This window comes from Episyrphus balteatus, chromosome 4, assembly GCF_945859705.1.
Source record: "Episyrphus balteatus chromosome 4, idEpiBalt1.1, whole genome shotgun sequence".
Taxonomy (NCBI): Eukaryota; Metazoa; Arthropoda; class Insecta; order Diptera; family Syrphidae; genus Episyrphus; species Episyrphus balteatus.
In genome coordinates this window covers 51,831,427-51,845,017 of record NC_079137.1, presented here as the reverse complement: position 1 = coordinate 51,845,017, position 13,591 = coordinate 51,831,427, and the positions used below count along the sequence as shown (strand labels likewise).

Below are 13,591 nucleotides of genomic sequence, written 5' to 3'. Positions count from 1 at the left end.
ATTAATTTGACAACACCTTGTAATGAAAAGTAAGTGGCTCCTGGGTATGATCGATCATGTCTGTATAATCGTTATAGTTCATGTGAAAAGAAGTTGAACCTTTAATAGTGAAATAATTAAAAGTTCTTACTTCAGATAAAGCACAGGTGCGTGATTATTGCAAAAAGATTCCATATTTTTGCTCCCGCTTCCAATAATAAATAAATAAATAAATAAACCAATAAATTCTTAAAAATTTAATAATTCGTTATGAAAGTAATGTATTGATTTTAAACACAAAAATTAATTTGTTTTTGAGAAATCCAAAACTCCATTTTTTTTATAAAATTCATAATTTCACTTTTTTTTGAACATCCATTTACTTTTCTATTTGAAAATTTTGTTTTCAAAAAGTAAAAAATTTAGAACAATGAAATCGAAAAAATTTATTTTTCAAAAAGAAATATAATTTTAAAATAAAAATAAAATGTGTTTTTGAAAGTTTTTCTTAATTCTTACATAAAAATTACTAAAAAAAAATTCTTGTACAAAAATTTTCACTGAAATCAGCCGTGTTATTAAGAGAAATGAAGTGATCAAGAGAACAGTTATATGACAGATACGAATTTAAAACTACGACATTATTTACTTTCGGAAAATAAAAAATGTATTTTTTAAATCAAAATCTTAAGAGCCGTTTTTGAGAAAAAAAAACAACCTTTTACATTTTCGACATATAACAAATACCGTTAATTTTGTTGGAAAAATTTTAATTTCCTCTCTAGAGAATCACATAAAACTCTTAACTACTACGTATGTTTAAAATAAATCGCTTCAGTGATATAGACTGCAGCTCGAGAAAGAGACAGCTGGATTGTCATCTCGGGTTCGATTTTTTTACGAATCCGAACCTTCTTTGAATAATTCTTTACTACTTGTGCTTTGTAATTTGATTTCAAATTATTATTTCTGATAATTGTAAGATTTTACAAAACATAGCTGACTCAAAGCATCCATTAAAAAATATTTCTTTGTTTGCTTTTGCAAAAAAAAAAAAAAAAACATGAACTTAAACTATATCTTAAATCCCTGTTGCATGTACGTTATAACATCTACCGCGCGTGCAAATTTACAAAAAGAAAACCCTATTTCCCATTAGGTAAGAGTTGTAAGAGATTATAAGGATACGACATTGCTATGCATTGTGTTATCGTGTCGCTTCGGGTATTCAAACAAAACTTTCTTAGTTAATATCCTGAGCAAAACTGTGTGAGCTAAACTATATACATACATATTACATTCATAAATAATTTTTTTTTTGGAAAATAAAACTTTTCCTGCAAGGATATATGAAAAAACACAACAACGGTGGCGGTAGCAACACAGGGCACAGTTGCAATATAAGAAAATGTGAAAGAAGGTGTAGTGACGACGAAGACGACACAAACCAAAGTTAAGAAAACGGAACTCATAATTCCGGTGACATTAGAAAGTTCCTTTTTTGTGTATAGCACAAGGTAAATATATTTTAATTCAAGGATTCTAAGGAGTGACCTTTACTTAGAAAGGAAAAGTAGGAAAGCGGCTTATAAAGTTCAAGGCTCTTTTAAGCTCTCTAGAGCATAAAATATTAAAAAAAAAAAAAATAAGCTAACTATATTGTTACATATTGAAATGCTCCCTTTACTTATAGATGCTCCCTTCACTTATAAATGTTCCCTTTACTTATAGATGTTCCCTTAACTAATAAGTCTCCACCCATTAAGTAGGAGGTCACTAATTACACTTCTTATCGTATGCAAAACATACATTAAGAGTGCATTATCATCTGAGACATTCTCTTTCCAACATTATCTCCTATAGAAGATAATGCTGGAGAGATAATTAGTAATATCGTTATATCGTATTTAAGTATTATTTAGATCGTAGATTAAGTTTGTAAGTTAGTCCCTACCCAAGTAACAATTTCAAACCTCGGTTACAAAATAACCAAAGTTATAAAATAACTGCAAATAACCGCGGTCATAAAGCGGCTATAAACGGGTTGCTAAAAGTCTGTAGTTAATTTTAGGTTAGAAAAAAAACCCAGTATTTTCGAAGGTTTGTTTTGGGTTAAAATTATACGTAAAATAAACTTTTAAGTCATAAATTAGTTTCAAAAATTCCATTTTTAAACCAAGGAAATATTTTGGCTATTTATTTACTTTTATAAAACCCAGGTTACATTCTTGTTATTTTTTCAACCCAATTTTTTTGGTTAAATTATAACCTCAGTTTGAAGTTGGTTTTAAAATAACCAAATTTCTTCAAAAGTTTCAGAAAAGTATTTTAATAACTCGTTTTTGACACAAAGTCATAAATAAGTTTTTAAATAACTTCTAGATTTGTGTTTTAAGGGTTAAAAAATAACCAAATTTTGACTCCAAGTCTGAAGTAAGTATTTTAATAACTTTTTTTTCGCACAAAAAGTTGTTTTTAGGTTAGAATTTAACCAAATCTGATCTCAAAGTTTTAAATAAGTATTTTAATAACTCTTTTTTTACCCAAAAAGTTATTTATTGGTTATAAATTAACCAAATTTTATCTATAGTTTGAAACGAGTTTTTAAATTACTCACTTTAAGATGGAAGTTGTTTATTGGTTTAAAATTAACCCATTATAAATCCTAAGTTTAAAGTAAGTTTCTAATTAACTTCTTTATTTGTCTTTTATGGGCTAAAAAATAACCAAATTTTCATTACAAGTTTCAAGTAAGTATTTAAATAACTCCTTTTTTACACAAAAAGCTATTTATAGACTAGAAATTAACCAAATTTGACCTGCAGTTTGAAACGAGATTTTAAATTACTGACTTTTTACCATTAAAGTTGTTTAGTGGTTTAAAATTAACCCATTATAAATCCTAAGTTTAAAGAAAGTTTCTAATTAACTTCTTTATTTGTCTTTTATGGGCTAAAAAATAACCAGATTTTCATTACAAGTTTCAAGTAAGTATTTAAATAACTCCTTTTTTACACAAAAAGCTATTTATAAACTAGAAATTAACCAAATTTGACCTTAAGTGTGAAACGAGATTTTAAATTACTGACTTTTTACCATGAAAGTTGTTTATTGGTTTAAAATTAACCCATTATAAATCCTAAGTTTAAAGTAAGTTTTTAAATAACTACTATAAGTACGTATAAGTTTTTAATCAACTCGTTATTTACCTTTTAACAACCCTGGTAATTTTTCAACTAAGTTCCAACCCAATTTCAACTAACCAACAACTCTCTACACATACACATTCACCATACTCGAGCGTCGCGCGTCGCCTATCATATTTTTGTCTCTCATTTTTCTCAGATCTCTCAGTATTCTTTTGTGGCTGGTGGTGACAAGTTATTGTGCGCGAAAGTTATTGTGAAAAAATATAAATTAAATTTAAAAAAATATCTATCTGTGAAAAATTATTAAGAGGTAAGTTATTTGTTTATAATTTATTTTAAATATTAAATATTGTTGTTTATGTTGAATCGGGCTTTTTTGGTCACTTCCTTTTATATGCAAATAAAAATCTTTATTTCATACTATTTTATTTTTTATTTTATTTTCATATAAAAGGAAGTGACCAAAAAAGCCCGATTCAACATAAACATTAATAGTTCAAATAATTGGTCAAATTATCATTAATTTAATTAATATTAAATATTGTTATTTGTTTATAATTTATTTTAAATATTGTTTAAAAAATAACTTCTGAGTTTGAAAAATATTGTCTGAGTTTAAAAAATAACTTCTGAGTTCGAAAAATATCGTCTGAGTTTGAAAAATAACTTCTGAGTTTGAAAAATATCTTCTGAGTTTGGAAAATAACTTCTGAGTTTGGAAAATAACTTCTGAGTTTGAAAAATAACTTCTGAGTTTGAAAAATATCTTCTGAGTTTGAAAAATAACTTCTGAGTTTGAAAAATATCTTCTGAGTTTGGAAAATAACTTCTGAGTTTGAAAAATATCTTCTGAGTTTGGAAAATAACTTCTGAGTTTGAAAAATAACTAATAATTGTTAGAATGGAGTTTGCAACATATCGACATGGCATTCCAGTTATCTATGGTTCAAGCTTAAAACAAAAACAAAATTTTTACGAAAAACCGTTCTATTCTAAATTTTTAAGCGTTTATAAATCAAATGAAGAAGAAAATTTGCCTAATTTTTATAACATAGAAAATATTTCCTCTAAATTTTTCAAAATAACTTTACCAAACACTGAATCTGTTTTTTTTTCCATTAGTACATTGTTAATCAAAATGTATTGTGTTGTGGAGACGCTCGAAGATGAAGGGAAGTTCGTGACGGCAGTTCCCAAAAATTGGGTCATCGATGGAACGAAGCTATTATGGCCAAAGTCGGAAAAATTGCAACACAGCATCGGATGATTGGCAAAGCATAGCATGCAAATTAATATTTGATGACATCGGTAAGATACAAGTTTAGCTACATCTTTTTTATTTTATTTTTATTAAGTTCACTTAGACCACTTTTCTCCAAGTAAAATTTTATTCGTATCTAAACTTAAAGCAGTTTATCCTGGGGGCCTATTTTTGACAGCTTAGTTACGTTAACTTTGATACACTTTAGGTCCCCTTTCATATACTTAAAGTAATCGCGATTATGACCTTTCAATATGTAAAAAAAAAGTTTTTTCCTCAAAAAATTACATATTAAAGGGTAATTTCCAACCATCTCCAACATTTTTTTGGAATATACTGAACGTAGGGATAAATAAAACTCTTAAACATTAAAAAAAATCCTATGTATTTCTCATATATCAGCAGCGTACTTGGCTTTAGAGCTTGACCTAATAAAAAAAAACACAACGAACGGTCTAATGTACACATATAGTGGAGTAACTAAAGCTCAAAAATTGGCAATATTAGGGAACCCGGCCGAACAGCTTAGATTTTGATGATCTTTTTTTCAAAGGTCGGTAATTAAAAATACTTTAAATTTGGCGGTGTTGTCGTTTTAATTTTTTACTTATTCAAATTTTTTAAATTTAATTGAAGATTTTTTTTTAAATTAATTTTTTTTTGAACACAACCAATTTTTTTTGCTTAAATTTCATAAAACAAATGATAGCAAAGATTCTCTAGGTTATTTAAGGAAAAAAAATATAAGGGAGTAAGGGACAATCTTCCATCGTTTAAGAGATAAATGCAATTTTCTCATAATCTGACTTCAAACACAAAAAAAAATTTTTGAAAACAACGGCAACACCTACAACATTTAAATATACATTTTTAAAAAGCTAAAAATTTAGTCATATTTGTAAAATTAAAATTAAGTTCATTGAATTAAGAGCTTTTGAAAGAATGGTATCTGAACTCAGATTTTTGAAAAAAAAAAATTATTGAAAAAATTTTAAGATGTCGTTTTTTAAACTTTTTCGTAATACCTATAAAATGCATTTATTTTCAAATTTTTCTGGCCACATTTATTACGATTTGAAATTATAAAAGAAAATGTCAATATGAATTACGGTTTATGAAAAAAATTAAAAAGTATTTCATTTTCGAAGAACTTTTTTTAATAGAAGTTTTGAAAAAAAATTTTACTTATTTGTTTTTTAAAGTTCAACATCTAAATATAAAGTAATTTTTTCTTCAGTCAATAGCCCTTATTGTTGAAAGTTAAATAGCAAAAATTTAAAGTTCTTATTTACCAAAGTCTTTGAGAAAATTAATTATTTCAAAGCAAAAATTCAGTTTTTATCAAAAAAAACCCATTGAAATTGAAATTTTTTTCAAAAACTCTTGATTAAATTTAGTGGATTTAAATTTAGGAGATAAGAATGAGCTTCTGGCTTTTTAAAAATGTATTTTAAAATATTGTAGGTGTTGCCGTTGTTTTCAAAATATTTTTTTTGTGTTTAAAGTCAGATTATGAGAAAATTGCATTTATCTCTTAAACGATGGAAGATTGTCCCTTGCTCCCTTATATTTTTTTTTTCTTAAATAACCTAGAGAATCTTTTGCTATCATTTGTTTTATGAAATTTAAGCAAAAAAAAAATGGTTTTGTTCAAAAAAAATTTAATTGTAATTTTAAAAAACAATACGGCAACATCGGCAATTTTTAATCTATAGACTTTAAAGCATTTTTAATTACCTACGTTTGAAAAAAAATCGTCAAAATCAGAGCTGTTCGGCCGGTCTTAAGCCGCTTCACCTTTTGAACAAATATTTTCTTGTATCCCTTTCATGCCACTTATATTTACGACGAAACATGTATTTCCTTTTAAGGTTCCTGGGAGGAAGCAGTTCAGAAGGAAAAGGATGCCGAGTATTTGTCTTCTTCTGAAGAAAATACGGAAGAAGAGACCATCGACACCAATTCTTCGGAATACATGACAGATCTGAACAAATTGATGTCAACTTTGATTCCTAATTCTGGTAAGTTTAAAATTAAAAAATTATAAACATGGGAACAAAGTAACTAATTTTGTCATACTTACTTCTAATTTTCAAGACGTTTCCCCGTTCACCCCCCCAAATGAAGATGTTACCATCACTAATGTCATTTCCGAGTTATACACGCATGAAGGTAAAAAATGTATTTTAACACTAGTACCATTTTCAAAGTCGTTTTTAAACTCAAGCTTATCTTAGACTGGGGTTTATCCAATGTTATTTGAATAGGATAAACTCCAGTCCCTCTTAGTAACAGCTGAGATAGCATATAAGTTCTTTCACTAACCGTATTACTTTTTTTTTGTATTTTACTATAACTCTTATTTTAAATTGTTTATAGGCCCCAGCACCAGTACCCAATTCAAGGAACTGTCGTCCAAAATAGACGAAATTTTGGAAAGACAGCGTTCCACTGAGGTGAAGGTGCAGGCCATGCAAGGAATGCTGGAGGCATTCATGGCGAAGTCCGAAGTTTCGGTCAATTTGTTGGCGTCCAAAATTGGAAAAGACAATGCAGAGGAAGTGGATGAGGAACTGCAACTTGATGAAATTTTCCCACTTACCTCTGTCCAAAAAATTGAGGAAATGGAGGAAAAACTCCATCAAAATGGATTGTTAAAAAAAAAATTGGTAAGTACCAAAATATATGAAATATTTGAATTTATAAGATATCAATAGATTCTATATTGATTTCATTTTCATTTGTTACTTCTCTAAAAATATTAAGTTTATGTTGATAGTTTATTTTTATCCTGAAATCTTTGAATGCAATATGACACAGACCAATAAAATTGATTTTTCTTTAAATATTCTTAAACAAAGCCACTTATGCTTTTGATGTCGTCGCCCTAGTATTGGAGTGCCGTATACGCCAAATTGCATTTTTTGAACTAGGTATGCAGTCGTATGTTTTCGAAGTTGCTCTTTTCAAATCTGCTATCCGTTTTTTTCTATCTTTTTTCGTTGCCGAGATATTCACTATTGTTTTGACAAAAACAAGAAATTTTGGCATTTACGTCAAATTTTTCATGCAATGCAAGAAAATTTTGAGAATTGTTTTGACGTACGTTGTTTTTTTTTGACGTACGTGTTTATGAATAAAAGAAATTTCTGATTTTCATGGCGTATACGGCAAACTCATTTTGGACAAAAATTTAAATATTTTGAAAACTAAACGAATTGCAGATGTCCAATAACATGTATATAAAAGTCACATTTTAATTATATATCATACTAAAATATCAAAAAATACCAGCGGTTAGTTCTTTCGCAATTATCTTCCGAACATTTAAATGTGATTTCCCAAAAATGTAAAAATGGCGTATACGGCACTTCAATACTAGGGCGACGATGCACTGTGGTTTCGCCCATATGACAAAAATAAAAAAAATAAAGTTCGTTTTTTCTGTCCCAAGTGACTTATTCTAATAAATAATAGTTCAATATTTACTGCTGCATACATTTTTTCTTACAAGTCACGTGATATCTATTTTGTTTTAGCTTTCAAAGTGAACTGATTATTCAATTTTTGTTGAAAACAGGTGTTAATAAATTTGATAAAATTCAAGTATTTTTATTTTTTATAAAAGTGAAGTTATCAATATTTTTTTTGAAATGGAATTACAAAAGGAAGGTGTGTAGATTATTTTATTAATTTTTTTGTCATATTTGAACGCTTAATTTTATATTTATGTGGGTAGAGTCATGTACCATTTATGCGTTTTTTCTATTTTTGTCAATCTTCAAGTAAACTTTTAAAATAGTTCTTAACCTAACTTAAGCAAAAAAAGTTGTTTGTTATAAAGAATGATATGTCAGCTTTAAGAAAAACATAATCTTAGCACCCACAATCAACCACAAGTTGCGCAATTGAGGTTTAAGTGTTGTATGTTTTGAGCCTTTTTGAGCCGTTTTGATTTTTTGTTTTTATATTAATTTTCCTTAGGTACGATCTATTTTTGCCTGTAGTGTGTAAAAAACGTCTATGACAATTGGGCAGTAAAAAGTGGCGAGATAGTTGAGAAAAAATTACAAAATTTCAATTCCGTCATAGAAAATATAAATTCTCCAGAAAAAAAGGTTAAATTTTGACTTTTTGAAATTTCGTATTTTTAATAATTGATTATTTTTTTTTTAACATGAGAATTACTTTTTCGAGTTTGATTTTGAAATAAAAATTGAATATACTATTAAAAAAAATTAATAAAACAAAAAAAAAAACAGAAAAAAATTTTGTGAGTGGGCGTGTCAGTGGGCGGAAATTTGGTGTGGTGAATTCTTTTGAGACTTTATATCATGCTTGAAAGTTTCATCCCTATTGAACAAGTAGTTCAGAAGTTATTGAATTATGACGCCATCTCCATACAACTCAAACCACTGTGCGATGTGCTGAACTAGAATTCGAAATCAGAATCTTCCTGCCAGCCCTCGTTTTTGAGATACAGGTATTCCATTAGAAAATTAAAATAATAACCTGGAATATCTCATAAACGAGAGCTGGGACTGTGCCTACATCAGCTACATTTATTTCAACAAATGATTTTGACAACTTAGGTAAATAATTATGTCACACTTGTCGTCTCCTTTCTTTAGAGAGGTATTAAGCTTTGATTCAGAAAATTTAAAAGTTTAGGGGTCTGTGTCATATTGCACTCAAAGATGCGAAACTTAACACACTTTAAAGCACATTATTTTTAAAACATATTTTTGTTTTCTTTCAGGTCCGTAAGTTGGGCTCATATGGGGGGGTCAACGGAACGAAAACGATCCCCACTATATGCAAGTGCATTTTTACAGATGCACTACTGGCGGAACATTCTTGGCTGGGCACAAACGCCAAAAGCTTCAGCCAATACAAGTTTTTATATAAAACTATAATGGAAGCGGTCCGAACAAGGTTCCCCACTTACAGTGAAGCCGAGGGTGCTTCATTTTTCAAAGCTTTTTTAAAGCAAGCCCCATTTCGAATGGGAAAACCGTCCACGTAAGTTAAAAAAAAATTATAATCAACATTTAAGTTAACATTTTTCTCTTTACAGTTCCAACACCAGCTCCTCTGCCTCTGACGGGCAATCCACGACATAGGTTGTTTCATTTTTAGTTTTATTTTTAGTTTTATTTTTAGTTTTATTTTTAGTTTTAGTTTTAAATTCATTAAAAAATAATGTTTCACTTAACTTAAATTTCAGCGTTCTTATTTAAAATATTAAATTTTCAGCTGGGAAGAATCTTATGGTTTGCAGCATGTTGGTAAGCAAACATTTTAAAGGTTTTTTAAAATCTGTAAATAACCGGTTATAAAAAAGCCGTGAAATAACATTTTACAGATTTTATAAAAAACTATAAATAAACGGTTATAAAAAAACCGTCAAGTAACGTTTATTACAGGTTTTATAAGAACCTGTACGAAGTTATTTACAGGTTTTATAAAAACTGTAGGTAAACGGTTATAAAAAAACCGTCAAATAACGTTTATTATAGGTTTTATAAAAACCTGTACAACGTTTATTACGGGTTTTAAAAAAACTGGAGGAAAACGGTTATAAAAAAACCGTCAAATAACGTTTATTATAGGTTTTATAAAAACCTGTTCAACGTTTATTACGGGTTTTAAAAAAAACTGGAGGAAAACGGTTATAAAAAAACCGTCAAATAACGTTTATTACAGGTTTTATAAAAACCTATAGGTAAGAGGTTATAAAAAAAACCGTAAAATAACGTTTAAAACAGGTTTTATAAGAACTTGTTATATTACAGGTTTCAAAAAAACCTGTAATAACGTAAATTACAGGTTTTATAATAACCGTAGTAAAACGGTTATAAAAAAACCGTCAAATAACTCAGTACAGGTTTTTTTTTAAACTGTATAATAACGGTTTGTAAACGGTTATAAAATAGCCGTAAATGGTTTATTTCAAGTTCTTTTTTAACTTAAAATAAACAGTTATTTAATAACCGTAAAAATTAGGTTTTTAAAAACCCAGTATTTGTAGAAAAAAGTGGGTTTTTTAAAAACCCTATTTAGACGAAGTTAAAAAATAACTGACCATTTTCGGTTGTGGAGACGTTTCTGGAACGTCTTTAAGACGTTTTTTTAACGAGTTTTGTAACTTATCCGTTAAATAACCAGAGTTAATATCCGGTTTATTTTCCGCTTTTTAACCACAAAATGTTATTTGGGTAAGTCTTTTTATTCAGTCGACTATTTTTCGTTCTCAATGTGAACTCGTTCGTTCTAAATGTTTTGTTAAATAAAGTTTGATACAAAATTAAAATAAAAGTGGTTTCATTTGGGATTTATGAAACACCTAACTGGCGCAGTCGGTAAACGTCGGGTTGATTTTTTCTTAAAAAGTTAAAAACTTAAAAACAAAAATCTAAAAAAATCATCCAAAATATCATCATTGCATTGAAAAAAGTACAGTCACCAAGAGACGCAGCGTCTTAAAAAGATCAAAATCAACCTGTTATAAATGTTCCCAACGCGAAGCAATATAAAACCGTTAAACAAAAAATAGTTCGAAAACAAATCGAACCAAGCTATTGCAAAGTGTTACACCGTTAAATAATATAGTTCGAAAACAAATCGAACCAAGCTATTGCAAAGTGTTACACCGTTAAATAAAATAGTTTGAAAACAAATCGATTCGAACCAAGCTTTTATAAAACCGTTTAAAAAAAAAATTGTTCGAAAACAAATCGAACCAAATAATGTGTATGTATAATTAATTCCATAAACAAAAAAAAAATTGTTCGAAAATAATTATACCGAACCAATTTATACCAGCTTTAATAAAAAATAAAAATACCATCGAACCAAGTTTAAATCAAATCAAACTTGTACCTACACAAATTAAAAAAAAAGAAAAAAAAAAAGATATTTTGTAACAAGCTTAGTTAAAAAAAAAAAATATGTGTGTTTTTTATACTATTGAACCAAGTTTCGATAAACTTATGCTTAAATAAATGCTTTAAGCCCCCTTGAATACAAACTATATTCGAAAGTAACCTAAATGCAAAAAAAAGTTATAGGTACCTACAAAAAAATATTAACAAAAAAAAAAAAAAAAAAACAAAATTCCCTGAAATTTCGAGTGAAAACAAAACAATAAAGAAACCTACCCAACACAACAATTGTCTTTAAAAAAAAAAAAAAAAAAAATAAAAATAAATAAAGTTTTCCTAAATTTCAAAAGTTCACGAACAATAAAAATAAACGAACTCAAAGTACACAGCAACCTACTTCAACAACAATACAATTACTATAAATTAAACAACAGAAGAGAAAATACACCTGTCAACAATCAACCATGGAGAGCCTAAATGATGCAGATAAGTTCAAAGTAGTTCTAGATCTTATTAATAAAATTCCAGAATTTAACGGTATACTCCAGTCAAAGCGTCATTTGACCTTGCGATGAGAGGCACTGTCTGTTTTTATTTCATGGATCGATAGGGGTATATTTAAAAGGCTTAAACCCAATTTCTCACCACCTGATCATTCTTATTAGCGGAGTTATTCACAAAAATGCATTTTTTGGGATATTTTACTTCTAAGCTAATATCTTTGCTCCAGATTATCGTAGACCAAAAAATAAACATACATTCTCTTCCTTATAATATTTTCTATCGTTGTATGTAATTTCATTGTATTTGAGTGAGTAAATATAAAATGGCAGCCATTTAAAGTCAAATTCTTGTTGTAAAAAAACACATTTTTGTCATTATTTCGAAAAAAGCTTATTTCATGATTGACATTTTTCTAACCTATTTTGTAGCCCTGTTCATGTCCTGCATTTTACAGAAAAAATGAGCTCTTTATCACCAAAGATGGCCGAGCTATTGATAAATGAACGCATGCAAAACCGGTGCGAAAACACCCAAAAATATCGTTTTTTGGGAATAACTCGACTTCTGAATGTCCTACGGCAAAAAATAAAGCAATGAATTGTTCGTTACAACATTTTCTATCAATTTAGTGCACAATCTTTTTGTTGAAACAAATAAAAAATAAGTAATATTAAGTCAAAGTCGTTTTTTTGTTTACCAAACTCTTGCCTTATTATTTTGCAAACGGTGCGAGTATTGGCTAAGAAAATAAAATATTATTGTAGTCCTTTAAATTATCTACAATTTAAAAAAAAATTTAGCTCTCTACGACCCACACGAGCCGAGAAATTAATTTTTTAAAAAAAGTCCAAATGACCAACGAAAAAACATAAGACAAATTCTCTTATAACGAGAAACAATGAAAACAACCCCTCTCACTGAGAACTAGTATTCGAATCATAAACAAGGGAAATTTTTTTGAATTTTCGTACGCATTAATGCTTTCTTAAAATTATAATAGCTCGGCTCCCGTGGGTCGTAGAGAGCTAAATTTTTTTTTAAATTGTAGATAATTTAAAGGACTACAATAATATTTTATTTTCTTAGCCAATACTCGCACCGTTTGCAAAATAATAAGGCAAGAGTTTGGTAAACAAAAAAACGACTTTGACTTAATATTACTTATTTTTTATTTGTTTCAACAAAAAGATTGTGCACTAAATTGATAGAAAATGTTGTAACGAACAATTCATTGCTTTATTTTTTGCCGTAGGACATTCTGAAGTCGAGTTATTCCCAAAAAACGATATTTTTGGGTGTTTTCGCAACGGTTTTGCATGCGTTCATTTATCAATAGCTCGGCCATCTTTGGTGATAAAGAGCTCATTTTTTCTGTAAAATGCAGGACATGAACAGGGCTACAAAATAGGTTAGAAAAATGTCAATCATGAGATAAGCTTTTTTCGAAATAATGACAAAAATGTGTTTTTTTACAACAAGAATTTGACTTTAAATGGCTGCCATTTTATATTTACTCACTCAAATACAATGAAATTACATACAACGATAGAAAATATTATAAGGAAGAGAATGTATGTTTATTTTTTGGTCTACAATAATCTGGAGCAAAGATATTAGCTTAGAAGTAAAATATCCCAAAAAATGCATTTTTGTGAATAACTCCGCTAATAAGAATGATCAGGTGGTGAGAAATTGGGTTTAAGCCTTTTAAAAATACCCCTATCGATCCATGAAATAAAAACTGACAGTGCCTCTCTGCGCAAGGTGAGGCCCTTTTTTCCGACGCTTTGACTGGAGTAGTAATCCTAGTAGCC

General features: G+C 28.6%; 1 protein-coding gene across 1 annotated transcript; it reads left to right on the top strand.

Moving 5' to 3' along the window:
* The first annotated feature begins 3,862 nt into the window (after nucleotides 1-3,862).
* Nucleotides 3,863-9,512, top strand: LOC129918970 (uncharacterized). The gene is made up of 6 exons (XM_055999740.1): nucleotides 3,863-4,436; nucleotides 6,261-6,410; nucleotides 6,487-6,561; nucleotides 6,769-7,058; nucleotides 9,149-9,411; nucleotides 9,467-9,512. Exons 1-6 carry the CDS (start codon nucleotides 4,340-4,342, stop codon nucleotides 9,510-9,512), a joined length of 921 nt encoding a protein of 306 aa, XP_055855715.1. The 5' UTR covers nucleotides 3,863-4,339.
* The last annotated feature ends 4,079 nt before the right edge of the window (nucleotides 9,513-13,591 follow it).

Bases quoted from the DNA above. Each gene is read 5' to 3' on its own strand.
- LOC129918970 (XM_055999740.1), top strand. From the start codon at position 4,340: ATGGAACGAAGCTATTATGGCCAAAGTCGGAAAAATTGCAACACAGCA. The intron at 6,411-6,486 runs GTAAGTTTAAAA...CTAATTTTCAAG, and splicing joins AACTTTGATTCCTAATTCTG to ACGTTTCCCCGTTCACCCCC. The intron at 9,412-9,466 runs GTAAGTTAAAAA...TTCTCTTTACAG, and splicing joins CGAATGGGAAAACCGTCCAC to TTCCAACACCAGCTCCTCTG.